This window comes from Pristiophorus japonicus, chromosome 6 (assembly GCF_044704955.1).
Source record: "Pristiophorus japonicus isolate sPriJap1 chromosome 6, sPriJap1.hap1, whole genome shotgun sequence".
Classification (NCBI taxonomy): Eukaryota; Metazoa; Chordata; class Chondrichthyes; family Pristiophoridae; genus Pristiophorus; species Pristiophorus japonicus.
Window position 1 is genome coordinate 210,121,415 of NC_091982.1, and position 14,451 is coordinate 210,135,865.

General features: G+C 43.6%; 1 protein-coding gene across 4 annotated transcripts in view; it reads left to right on the plus strand.

The window, feature by feature from the left end:
- ift80 (intraflagellar transport 80 homolog (Chlamydomonas)) overlaps positions 1–14,451 on the plus strand; it is a 352,701-nt gene that overhangs the window by 7,729 nt on the left and 330,521 nt on the right. The window contains exon 2 of one of the 4 annotated variants that reach the window (XM_070882339.1): positions 3,144–3,197. The exons of the other annotated variants lie outside the window; for them this stretch is intronic. Within the exon in view, the coding sequence (XP_070738440.1) occupies positions 3,155–3,197 (43 nt within the window). The 5' untranslated portion in view covers positions 3,144–3,154. The remainder of the gene's footprint in view (positions 1–3,143; positions 3,198–14,451) is intronic. 4 annotated transcript variants of the gene reach the window in all.

Sequence of the window (14,451 nt, forward strand, 5' to 3'; positions counted from 1 at the left end):
CAGGGAAATGGCAGAGAGATTGAACAAATATTTTGTATCGGTCTTCACAGTAGAAGACACTAAAAACATCCCAATAGTGAATAATCAAGTGGCTATAGGGAGGGAGGAACTTAATACAATCACTATCACTAATGAAGTAGTACTCGGTAAAATAATGGGACTAAAAGCAGATGTCCCCTGGACCAGATGGCTTATATCCTAGGGTCTTAAAAGAAGTGGCTGCAGAGATAGTGGATACATTGGTTGTAATCTACCAAAATTCCTTGGATTCTGGGGCGGTCCCAGCGGATTGGAAAACTGCAAATGTAACGCCCATATTTAAAAAAGGAGGCAGACAAAAAGCAGGAAACTATAGACCAGTTAGCCAAACATCTGTCGTTGGGAAAATGCTGGAGTCCATTATTAAGGAAGCAGTTGTGAGACATTTGAATCATGCTTTTCCAATCAAGCAGAGTCAGCATGGTTTTATGAAAGGGAAATCATGTTTGACAAATTTGCTGGGGTTCTTTGAGGATGTAACGAGCAGTGTGGATAAGGGGGAACCAGTGGATGTGGTATATTTGGATTTCCAGAAGTCATTTGATATGGTACTACATAAGAGGTTATGCACAAGATAAAAGTTCATGGGGTTGGGGTAATATATTAGCATGGATAGAGGATTGGCTAAGTAACAGAAAACAGAGTGTCGGGATAAATGGGTCATTTTCAGGTTGGCATACAGTGATCCGTACTGGGTCCTCAACTATTTACAATCTATATTAATGACTTGGCTGAAGGGACCGAATGTAATGTCGCCAAGTTTGCGGATGATACAAAGATAGGTGGGAAAGCAAGTTGTGAGGATTACACACAAAATCTGCAAAGGGATATAGACAGGCTAAGTGAGTGGGCAGAAATTTGGCAGATGGAGTATAATGTGGGAAAATGAGAGGTTATCCACTTTGGCAGAAATAATAAAAAAGCAAATTATAATTTAAATGGAGAAAAATTGCAAAGGACTGTAGTACATCGGGACCTAGGGGTCCTTGTGCATGAAACAGAAAAAAGTTAGTATGCAGGTACAGCAAGTAATCAGGAAGGCAAATGGAATGTTGGCCTTTATTGCAAGGGGTATAGAGTATAAAAGCAGAGAGGTCCTGCTACAACTGTACAGGGTATTGGTGAGGCCACACCTGGAGTACTGTGTACAGTTTTGGTATCCGTATTTAAGGAAGGATATACTTGCATTGGAGGCTGTTCAGAGAAGGTCAATAGGTTGATCCTGGAGATGAGGGGGTTGACTTAGGAGGATATGTTGAGTAGGTTGAGCCTATACACATTGAAGTTCAGAAGAATGAGAGGTGACATTGAAACATATAAGATAATGAGGGGCTCGACAAGGTGGATGCAGAGAGGATATTTCCACTCACAGTGGAAACTAAAACTAGGGGACATAGTCTCAGAATAAGGGGCCGCACATGTAAAACTGAGATGAGGAGAAATTTCTTGAGGGTTGTAAATCTATGGAATTCTCTGCCCCAGAGAGCTGTGGAGGCTGAGGCAGAGAATTCCATTGTATTTAAGGTGGAGATGGACAGATTTTTCAGCGATAAGGGAGTAAAGGATTATGGGAAATGGGCAGGGAAGTGGAGCTGAGTCCATGATCAGATCAGCTATGATCTTATTGAATGGCCGAGCAGGCTCGAGGGGCCATATGGCCTACTCCTGCTATTTCTTATGTACTTATGTTGGCTGGAGAGACTAAAACTAGGGAGCGTAGTTTCAGGTTAAGGGGTCGGCCATTTAGAACTGAGATGAGGAGGAATTCCTTCACTCAGAGGGTTGTGAATCTTTGGAATTCTCTGCCCCAAAGGGCAGTGGATGCTGAATCTTTGAATATATTCAAGACTGAGATAGATTTTTGGACTCCAGGGGAATCGAGGGATATGGAGATCGGGCGGGGAAGTGGAGTTGAGGTAAAAGATCAGCCATGATCTTATTGAATGGTGGAGCAGTCTCGAGGGGCCATGTGTTCTTATGTTCTGATGTTAACAAGGTGGCATAACCTTAAAATTAGAGCTTGGGCCATTCAGGTGTGAAATCAGGAAGTAATTTTTTCCTTCAAAAAGCTGTTGCAACTTGGTCAATTAAAAATTTTAAAACGTGGATTGATTTGGTAAGGGTATTAAGGGATAAAGAACCAAGGCGGGCAAATCTGTCCAGATGCAGAATGGTGCGAAGGAAACAAACCGCTGTTCTAGGTGGTAGGACAGAAAGTAGAGAGATTGGCCCAGAAATTGCGGTCGGAGGCTTCCTGTGGGTGGACGTCTCTGACCGAAATGTTTTTTTACAAAACTACCTGGTGGTCCCAGAGGAACGTCAACTTGCAGTCCGAGGCCTCCATTCGCAGTCCAGCGTATGGGCCAACGCATCCCAGGAGCGTATGTGCAACCTGGGATCACGTGTGTCTGGACCACCAATGAACATGGTGCATTCTCATTGATAATAATGGTGAGTTCTGTTTGTATGGAGCTTCCATTACTATCAATGAGAATACCCCCCCAAAACACAACACAATAAATTAAAAAAAAAACACCTCACATATTTCAAATTAATTGAAATTGAATTTAATTTTAAAAAATTTTGTTTTTTTTAATATGTTTTAATAGCAGTAAAAATAAACTTACCTTTTTGGATAGGGTTTTTAATATAAAAATTAGTGATAAAATTTAAATTTTCTATCTTTTAAAATCCTTACGCTGGTAAAAGGACATTAGCTGGGCAGGAGTTGAGCAAATCGCCCAAATATCTGCGCACGAATGTCCTCCCGCGAATGCATGTGATCTGTCACATGCCGTTTTACAGCGCATGCACATTGCGCATCAAGAACCAGCACTTGCAAGGCAGGCATGTGTGCACATTGTATGTACCCGGAGAGGCCGCAATTTATGGCCCATTGTGTTAAGTTCGATGACACATTGGAGTAGGCTAGATTACATGTGTTGTTTATTTTTGTAATGGCACACAAACAGAAGTTAAACCTATTGTATTAAGTGATTCTGATCAATCTCATTCTTCTGTGCATTTTGCTTACTTTGGAATAAAACTGATTACAATTTGAATGAAACTTCTCTTCACTTAGTGTTAATTTGGTCTGCTTTTAGGGAGATTAAAGATGTATACGTGCATAAGACCCAGAGATCCAGTCCAGAACATAAGTGAGTTTCATTGTTATACTCCTGGGTCTTGAGTTGTTACCACACTCGTAGATATAGGGTAGTGGGTGTCAACTTCCATAAGAAGTTGGCAACCAGGCTGCTTAAGGAACTGGCTGATACCACTGAATCTGAGCAGATATCTGCAGCAGACCTAAATTTGTAACAACCCTTCAAGTCTACATTTTTCCAATATAAAAAGCCCCAGTTCTTTGAACCTATCCTGATAACTAAGGATTCCTTAGACTAGATATTAATTAGTAGGCTTCCTGAACTCCTTCCAGGGCCTCTATCTCGCATCATGTGAGGTGTCAAATCTGGACACCGTATTCTGGAAGTACCCAGCCCAATACAGTATACTAAATTAAAAGAGTACAAGTAAACATTCAATCCAGGTGAAATAACGTTTTACTTGTACTTCTTTCAATTTAGTATACTGTATTCGCTGCTCACAATGCGGTCTGTTCTACATTGGGGAGACCAAATGCAGATTAAAACATGAGAAATAGAAGGAGGCCATTTGGTCCCTCTAGCCTGCTCTGCCATTCAATGAGATCATGGCTGATCTACCTCAACTCCACTTGCCTGCACTATTCCCATATCCCTTGATTCCCTTAATATCCAAAAATCTATCGATCTCTGTCTTGAGTATGCTCAACGACTGAACTTCCACAGCCCTCTGGGATAGAGAATTCCAACAATTCACAACCTCTGAGTGAAGAAATTTCTCCTCATCTCAGTCCTAAATGGCCGACCCCTTATTTTGAGACTGTGACCCCTGGTTCTAGATTGCCCAGCCAGGGACAACATCTTCCCTGCATCTACCCTGCCAAGCCCTGTAAGGATTTTGTATGTTTTAATGAGATCATCTCTCATTCTTCTAAACTCTAGAGAATATAGGCCGAATCAGTCAATCTTATAGGATAATCTCACCCACCCCCATCCCAGCAATCAGTCTGGTGAATCTTTGTTGCACTCCCATTATGGCAAGTATATCCTTCCTTGGGTAAGGAGCCCAAAACTGTACACAATACTCCAGGTGTGGTCTCACCAGGGCCCTACATAATTGCAGTAAAATGTCTTTTCTCTTGTATTTAAATCCTCTTGTAATAAAGACCAACATGCCATTTGCTCTCTTAATTGCTTGCTGTGCTTGCATGTTAACTTTCAGTGATTTGTGTACAAGGACACCAACATTTCCTAATCTCTGACCATTTTTAAAAAAGTACACTGCTTTTCTACTTTTCCTACCAAAGTGGATAACTTCACATTTCTGCACATTATATTCTATTTGTCATAGTAACATAGAAATTTACAGCGCAGAAGGAGGCCATTTTGGCCCATCGTGTTCGCGCCTGCTGACAAGGAGCCTCACGGCCCAACCAGTCCGCTTCACCACAACAGCGACACCCCTTATACTAAACTCTACACTCCACCCTAACTGGAGCCATGTGATCTCCTGGGAGAGATTAAAAACCCAGATAAAAATTTAGGGAGAAAGAAATCTGCGAAAATTCCTCTCCGACCCATCCAGGCGATCAAAACTAGTCCAGGAGATCATCCTGGCCGTATTCTATTCCCTGCAGTACTTACCATTATATCTGCTCCGTCCAACAAAAGGTCATTCAGTCTCATCCCAATTACCAGCTCTCGGTCTGTAACCCTGCAGGTTACTGCACTTTAAGTGCCTATCCAACCATCTCTTAAAAGTGATGAGGGTTTCTGCATCCACCACTCTTCCAGGGAGTGAGTTCCAGATCCCCACAACCCTCTGTGTAAAGAAGCCCCTCCTCAAATCCCCTCTAAACCTTCCACCAAACACCTTAAAACTATGCCCCCTCGTAATAGACCCCTCCACCAGTGGAAATAGACCCTTACTATCCACCATGTCCAGGCCCCTCAATATTTTGTACATCTCAATGAGGTCTCCTATCAACCTCCTCTGTTTCAATGAGAACAAACCCAGCCTATCCAATCTGTCCTCATAACTAAGATTCTCCATTCCAGGCAGCATCCTAGTAAATCTCCTCTGCACCCTCTCTAGTGCAATCACGTCCTTCCTATAATACGGTGACCAGAACTGCACGCAATACTCCAGCTGTGGCCTAACCAAAGTATTATACAGTTTAAGCATAACCTCCCTGCTCTTGTATTCTATGCCTCGGCCAATAAAGGTAAGCATTCGGTATGTTTTCGTAACCACCTTATCCACCTGGCCTACTTTCAGGGATCTGTGGACAAGCATTCCAAGGTCCCTTTGTTCATCTACACTGTGAAGTGGCCTACTTTCCTTATTAGCCCTCCCAAAGTGCATCACCTCACACTTCTCTGAATTAAATTCCATTTGCCATTGCTCTTGCCACCTGATCCTCCTGCAGCCCATGACTTTCCTCTTCATTATCAACCACACAGCCAATTTTAGTATCGTCTGCAAACTTCTTAATCATACTCCTTATATTCAAATCTAAATCGTTGACATATACCACAAAAAGCAAGGGTCCGAGTACTGAGCCCTGCAGAACCCCATCGGAAACATCCTTCCAGTCACACAAACATCCATCAATCATTACCCTTTGCTTCCTACCTCCAAGCCAATTTTGCATCCAACTTGACACTTTACCCTGTATCCCATGGGCTTTAACCTTCATGATCAGTCTACCATGTGGAACCTTATCAAAAGCTTTACTAAAGTCCATATATACTACATCGTACGCACTACCCTCATCGACCCACTTGGTTACCTCCTGAAAAAATTTAATCAGGTTAGTTAGACACTATCTTCCCTGAACAAATCTGTGCTGACTGTCCCTAATTAATCCTTGCCTTTCCAAATGCAGATTTATCCTGTCTGTCAGGATTTTTTCCAATAATTGTCCCACCACTGAGGTTAGGCTGACAGGCCTGTAATTACTCGGCCTATCCCTTCCTCCCTTCTTAAACAAGGGTACTACATTAGCCGTCCTCCAATCCTCCAGCACCATGTCCAGATCCAAAGAGGACTGGAAAATGATGGTCAAGGTCTCTGCTATTTCCTCTTTTACTTCGCTCAACAGCCTGGGATGCATTTCATCTGGGCCTGAGGACTTACCTAAGGAGCTGCTAAGCTCCTTAATGCTTCCTCTCTCACTATATTTATTTCATCCAGAATATCACACTCCTCCTCGATAGCAGTATCTGCATTGCCCCTTTCCTTTGCGAAAACAGATGCAAAGTATTCGTTAAGAACCCTCCCAACATCTTCCGCCTCCACACAAAGATTACCCTCATGGTTTCTAATAGGCCCTACCCTATCTTTAGTTACCCTCTGATTCTTAATATATTTATAGAATATCTTGGGGTTTTCCTTAATTTTACTGGCCAAAAATTTTTTGTGCTCTCTCTCAGCATTCCTAATATCCTTTTTAATTTTGTCCCTTTAACTTTCTATATTCCTCTAAAGATTCTCAAGTATTTAGCCGTTGATATATGACATAAGCGTTTATTTTTTTCTTAATCCTCCCCTGTAAGCCCCTAGACATCCAGGGGGCTCTAGAATTATTTTTCCCAGCCTTTTTCTTTAAGGGCACATGTTTGGCCTGAGCCTTCCAGATCTCCTCCTTAAATGCCACCCACTGTTCCGACACTGATTTACCCACAAGTAGCTGTTTCCAGTCCACCATGTCCAAATCACTCCTTAACTTAGCAAAATTAGCTTTTCCCCAATTCTGAAGTTTTATTCCAGGCCTATTCTTGTCCTTATCCATAACCAACTTGAATCTGACTGAATTATGGTCACTGGCACCCAAATGCTCTCCCACTAATACCCCTTCAACCTGCCCAGCTTCATTCCCCAAAACTAAATCCAAGACCGCCCCCTCTCGTGTTGGGCTTGCTACATACTGACTAAAAAAGTTCTCTTGAATTCCGCACCCTCTATACCCTTCACACTAAATTTGTCCCAATCAATATTTGGATAGTTAAAATCCGCTACTATTACTACCCTATGATTTTTGGACTTCACAGCAATTTGCCGACATAGTTGCTCCTCTATTTCCCTCCCACTGTTTGGGGGTCTATAATACACGCCCAGCAGTGTGATCGCCCCTTTTTTATTTTTCAATTCGATCCATATGGCCTCATTTGATGATCCCTCTAACATATCATCCCTCCTCACCGCTGTAAGTATCTTTAATCAGTACCGCAACACCCCCCTTTTTTACCCCCCTCTCTATCTTGTCTAAAAGTCCTGTAGCCAGGAATATTGATCTGCCAAACCTGCCCCTCTTTCAGCCATGTTTCTGTAATGGCTAGAATGTCATACTCCCAAGTGTCTACCTGTGTTCTTAGCTCATCTGCCTTATTCGCTATACTCCTTGCATTAAAATATATACCATTCAGCACAGGAAGACCTCCTTGCTTACTACATACTAAGCCCTGTTTCCACTGTCTTACAGATTCGCTTTCTAGATTCTTGCTATCAAATTTCTGCTTTACTTCCTTCCCTTTTGAATTCGTTCGCAGGTTCCCATCCTCCTGCCAAGCTAGTTTAAACTCTCCCCAACAGCACTAGCAAAACTCCGCACGAGGATATTGGTCCCGGCGCTGTTGAGGTGCAACCCGTCCAGTTTGTACAGGTCCCATCTCCCCCAGAAGCGGTCCCAATGCCTCAAGAATTTAAAGCCCTCCCTCCTACACCAACTTTCCAGCCATGTGTTCATCCTCTCTATCCTTCTATCCTTATACTTATTAGCATGTGACACCGGTATTACCCAGAGATTACTACCTTTGAGGTCCTACTCTTTAATTTTCTTCCTAGCTCCCTGAATTCTTCATGTAACACCTCATCCCTTATTTTACCTATGTCGTTGGTCCCAATATGGACCACGACCTCTAGCTGTTTACCTTCCGCTCCTCCCCCCCCCCCCCCCCCCCCCCCCCAGGATGCCCTGCGTCCGCTCTGTGATATCCTTAACCCTGGCACCAGGGAGGCACAAAACCATTCGAGAGTCACGTCTACAGCCACAGAAACGCCTGTCTGTTCCCCTAAATATAGAATCCCCTAGGGCTCTTTTGTTCTTCATTCCTCCCCCCTGTGCAGCTGAACCACCTGTGATGCCTTGGAATTAACTCTGGCTGCATTCCCCAGAGACACCATCTTTCTTACCGATACTCAGAAGTGAATATTGGTTTGAAAGCGAGATGGACTCACAGGGGGAACGCCTGCGCTGCCTGCCTAGCACACTTACTACGTCTGGTGGTCACCCACTTCCCCTCTACCTGCACGCCTTTAAGTTGCGGGGTGACTACCTCCTGAAACATGCTATCCACGTAGTTCTCGGCCTCGCGGATGTACCTTATTGACTCCACCCACTGCTCCAGCTCCGAAACGCGGAGCTCGAGCAGTTGAAGCTGAAGACACCTCCTGTACACATGGTCGTCTCGGCTGCACGAAGCCTAGACAACCATGTGTCCAGGACTTCCCACATGCCGCAGGATGTGCACTCCACGGGATTGAGCTGCACTGCCATCCCTCTAGTTAGCCTTATCTAGTTTAAAATCTACTTTAAAAAAAAAACAGAGAAAAGAGAGCTACTTACCACCTCCCGAACTCACCGACCTCTGTGGCCTCCTGACCTCTCGGCCTCCGAACTCCCAACCAAAAAGAAATAGAGAAAAGAGAGCTACTTACCATCTCACCTCACCGACCTCTGAGGCCTCCGAACTCCCGGTCTGCGAACTCCAGACTCGCCAACCTCACAGGGCCTACCGCCTCGCCGACCTCACAGAGCCTACCTATGTGCTGACCTCCCGACTCACCTTGCCCACTCACTTAGCCTGTCTATATCCCCTTGAAGCCTCTTTTAATCCTCCTCACAACTTACATTCCCACCTAGCTTTGTATCATCAGGAAACATGGATATATTACATTTGGTCCCCCTCATCCAAATCATTGATATAGATTGTGAATAGCTGAAGGCCCAAGCACTGATCCTTGCAGTACCCCACTAGTATTAAAACACTCGACCTAAACGCACACAGGATTCAAAATAAAGTAAATGAATTGACTGCACAAATCATTACAAATGGGTATGATTTGGTGGCCATTACAGAAACGTGGTTGCAGGGTGGCCAAGACTGGGAATTAAACATACAGGGGTATCTGATGATTCAGAAAGATAGACAAGAAGGGAAAGGAGGTGGGTAGCTCTGTTAATAAAGGATGATATCAGGGCAGTTGTGAGAGACGATATTGGCTCTAATGAACAAAATGTTGAATCATTGTGGGTGGAGAATAGAGATAGTAAGGGGAAAAAGTCACTGGTGGGCGTAGTTTATAGGCCCCCAAATAATAACTTCACGGTGGGGCGGGCAATAATCAAGTAAATAATGGAGGCATGTGAAAAAGGAACGGCAGTAATCATGGGGGATTTTAACCTACATATCGATTGGTCAAATCAAATCGTACGGGGTAGCCTTGAGGAGGAATTCATAGAATGCATACGGGATTGTTTCTTAGAACAGTATGTTACAGAACCGACAAGGGAGCAAGCTATCTTAGATCTGGGCCTGTGTAACAAGACAGGAATAATAAACGATCTTCTAGTAAAAGATCCTCTCGGAATGAGTGATCACAGTATGGTTGAATTTGTAATACAGATTGAGGGTGAGGAAGTAGTGTCTCAAACGAGCGTACTATGCTTAAACAAAGGGGACTACAGTGGGATGAGGGCAGAGTTGGCTAAAGTAGACTGGAAACACAGACTAAATGGTGGCACAATTGAGGAACAGTGGAGGACTTTTAAGGAGCTCTTTCATAGTGCTCAACAAAAATATATTCCAGTGAAAGAGAAGGGATAACCAGCCGTGGATAACCAAGGAAATAAAGGAGAGTATCAAATTAAAAATCAATGCGTATAAGGTGGCCAAGGTTAGTGGGAAACTAGCAGATTGGGAAAATTTTAAACGACAGCAAAGAATGACTAAGAAAGCAATAAAGAAAGGAAAGCTACATTACGAAAGTAAACTTGCGCAAAACATAAAAACAGATAGTAAAAGCTTTTACCGATATATAAAACGGAAAAGAGTGACTAAAGTAAATGTTGGTCCCTTAGAAGATGAAAAGGGGGATTTAATAATGGGAAATGTGGAAATGGCTGAGACCTTAAACAATTATTTTGTTTCGGTCTTCACAGTGGAAGACACAAAAACCATGCCAAAAATTGCTGGTCATGGGAATGTGGGAAGGGAGGACCTTGAGATAATCACTATCACTAGGGGGGTAGTGCTGGACAGGCTAATGGGACTCAAGGTAGACAAGTCCCCTGGTTCTGATGAAATGCATCCCAGGGTATTAAAAGAGATGGCGGAAGTTATAGCAGATGCATTCGTTATAATCTACCAAAATTCTCTGGATTCTGGGGAGGTACCAGCGGATTGGAAAGCAGCTAATGTAATGCCTCTGTTTAAAAAGGGAGGCAGACAAAAGGCAGGTAACTATAGGCCGGTTAGTTTAACATCTATAGTGGGGAAAATGCTTGAAGCTATCATTAAGGAAGAAATAGCGGGACATCTAGATAGGAATAGTGCAATCAAGCAGACGCAACATGGATTCATGAAGGGGAAATCATGTTTAACTAATTTACTGGAATTCTTTGAGGATATAACAAGCATGGTGGATAGAGGTGTACCGATGGATGTGGTGTATTTAGATTTCCAAAAGGCATTTGATAAGTTGCCACACAAAAGATTACTGCAGAAGATAAAGGTACGCAGAGTCAGAGGAAATGTATTAGCATGGATAGAGAATTGGCTGGCTAACAGAAAGCAGAGAGTCGGGATAAATGGGTCCTTTTTGGGTTGGAAATCGGTGGTTAGTGGTGTGCCACAGGGATCGGTGCTGGGACCACAACTGTTTACAATATACGTAGATGACCTGGAAGAGGGGACAGAGTGTAGTGTAACAAAATTTGCAGATGACACAAAGATTAGTGGGAAAGCGGGTTGTGTAGAGGACACAGAGAGGCTGCAAAGAGATTTAGATATGTTAAGCGAATGGGCTAAAGTTTGGCAGATGGAATACAATGTCGGAAAATGTGAGGTCATCCACTTTGGGGGAAAAAAAACAGTAAAAGGGAATATTATTTGAATGGGGAGAAATTACAACATGCTGCGGTGCAGAGGGTCCTTGTGCATGAAACTCTTTTGAGTTTACCTGAAAAAAAACATAAACATTAAACCAAGTTAGTTTGCAGGTGCAGCAGGTAATCAGGAAGGCGAATGGAATGTTGGCTTTCATTGCGAGAGGAATGAAGTACAAAAGCAGGGAGGTCCATCTGCAACTGTATACGGTATTGGTGAGGCCGCACCTGGAGTACTGCGTGCAGTTTTGGTCACCTTTCTTAAGGAAAGATATACTAACTTTGGAGGGGGTACAGAGACGATTCACGAGGCTAATTCCGGAGATGAGCGGGTTACCTTATGATGATAGATTGAGTAGACTGGGTCTTTACTCGTTGGAGTTCAGAAGGATGAGGGGTGATCTTATAGAAACATTTAAAATAATGAAAGGGCTAGACAAGATCGAGGCAGAGAGGTTGTTTCCACTGGTCGGGGAGACTAGAACTGGGGGGCACAGCCTCAAAATACGGGGGAACCAATTTAAAACCGAGTTGAGAAGGAATTTCTTCTCCCAGAGGGTTGTGAATCTGTGGAATTCTCTGCCCAAGGAAGCAGTTGAGGCTAGCTCATTGAATGTATTAAAATCACAGATAGATAGATTTTTAAGCAATAAGGGAATTAAGGGTTGCGGGGAGCGCGAGGGTAAGTGGAGCTGAGTCCACGACCAGATCAGCCATGATCTTGTTGAATGGCGGAGCAGGCTCGAGGGGCTAGATGGCTTATTCCTGTTCCTAATTCTTATGTTCTTATGTTACAGTCTGACAACCCGAAAATGGCCTGTTTTTTTCCTACTCTCTGTTTTCTGTCCACTAACCAATTCTCAATGCATGCTAGTATATTACCCACAATCCCTTGAGCCTAATTGTGTTTAATAACCTCTTGTGTGGCACCTTATCGAATGCCTTCTGAAAATCCAAATACAACACATCCACTGGGTCCCTGTTATCTATTCTGCTAGTTGCAACCTCAAAAAACTTGAACAGATTTGTCAAACATTGGATGACTGCTTTGCGGAACACCATTCAGTCCATAAGGCTTCCGGTTGCCTGTTCCTTTAATTCTCCGCTCCACTCCCACTCTGTCCTCGGCCTCTTACGCTATTCCAACGAAGCTCAACATAAGCTCGAGGAACAGCATGTCATCTTTCGTTTAGGCACTTTGCAGCCTTCTGGACTCAACAGCGAGTTCAACAATTTCAGACCATAACCTCTGCCCATATTTTTTTCTCTCATGGCAGTTGTTGATTCTGCCATTTCCATTTACACTTCATCTAGATTGCTCTTTTTTTATTTTGTAACTTGCACAATTACCATCTCTTTTTGCCTTGTATGGGAGTGGAGCGGAGAATTAAAGTAACAGGCGACTGGAAATCTAACGGACTGAACGGTGTTCTGCAAAGTGGTCATCCAATGTTTGACAAATCTGTTCAAGTTTTTTGAGGTTGCAAGTAGCAGAATAGATGCCTGGGACATCGTGGGCCGCCCTGACCTGCGAGAGAATATTTCCGCAGGTCAGGGCTATATAGCTCGAGCATGTCACTGCAGCTTCAGTGTGAGCTGACACAAATGTGCGACGGCTTCGAGGTAGGTGACTGGGTGACGACATCAGGACCCAGGTCGCCGTTTGGAGCGTGGGCAGGAACATCGGCGGGGCCCTGGTACAGCAGAGGAGCGGGAAGGTCGTGGCAGACTTGCGACGAATGATCGGGGCGGAGGAGTGATGAGGGATCGTGGCTGAGATTTGGTGGGTGATCGTGACGGAGGTTTAGCGAATGTTTGGTGCGGAGATGCAGCGGGAGATCGTGGCGGAGGTGCGGCGAGTGATTTTGTGGCTGAGGAACGGTGAGGGAACGTGGCGGAGGTGCGGTGAACGCTTGTGGCGGAGGAGCGGCGAGAGATTATGGCGGAGGTGCGGTGAATGAGGGTACTGAGCCCAAAAGAATCCGGGCCCAGGGGCAGCACAGGCCTGCCCGCACTGTGATATGTGTGCGCACTAGGTCTGTGCAGCAGAGCAAGTCTCCAGTCGTCCTGGTTAACCCTTGCCACTGGATAAAGGCCTAGCTTTGTCAAACCCGTGTCGTGGCTGGTGTGCAATGGTCACCATACATTTAAAAAAAATCCACGCACAGGCATCTTTCACTCAATTGGAGTTCAGGGCTGGAATATCGAGTCCTTCATTGAAACATCTGTGAACTCATGTGGAAGCAAGTCATCCTTGTTCGAGGGACCGCCTATGATGATCATCATCATCCCTTTTGTCTCTTAATCTCTTCTGCCTTTCACCCTATCACAGACTTTTTTTTTCTTTCCTCCCCTCCCCCTGTTCCCTGCCCCGACACTTGCTTAAAAACCTGTTACATCACTAACTTTTTCCAGTTCTGACGAAGGGTCATCGACCTGAAATGTTAACACTGTTTTTCTCTCCACAGATGCTGCCTGACCTACTGAGTATTTTCAGCAATTTCTGTTTTTATTTCAGATTTCCAGTATCTGCAGTATTTTGCTTTTGTAAGATATTTACATACCTGTTTTTATAATATAAAAAATGTACTAGATTTCAGGTTATTTGTTTTGGATTTACTTTGAATATTGCTTTTGAATATCTCTGGGTGCTGCCATTTGGATTCTAGAACACCGATTAAATTCAATATGGGGTTTAAGCAAAACTCCTCCCATTGTACTAAATCTTTCTAGTGGCATCCTGTGTCAAAAATGATAGCAGTCAGAGGAATCGTTCCATGCTTACAATGTAATTAGAAATTTTTAAAATCCTTTAAACATATGGAATAGCTCTAATTGTGGGACAACCTCTTAATTTAAATTTGGTGTACTATCTGCAGATTTTTTTATGCAGATGTGGATAAATGGAGGATTCAGTTCACTTCCCAGTTGAAGGTCATAAAGCAGCATTGCCGTGCAGATGGAGAATATTGTCTTGAGTTCTCAGCCAGTGATGTTGAACAATATAAGAGGTGCTGAAAATAGGGATAAAATGTTAACAAAAGTTATTTTCATTCTTTCATTCTCTCTCTCTCTCTCTCTCTCACCCTTGTTTTGCCAGTTTCTTCCCCACTTCTCACCTTTAGGTTGATTAACATACT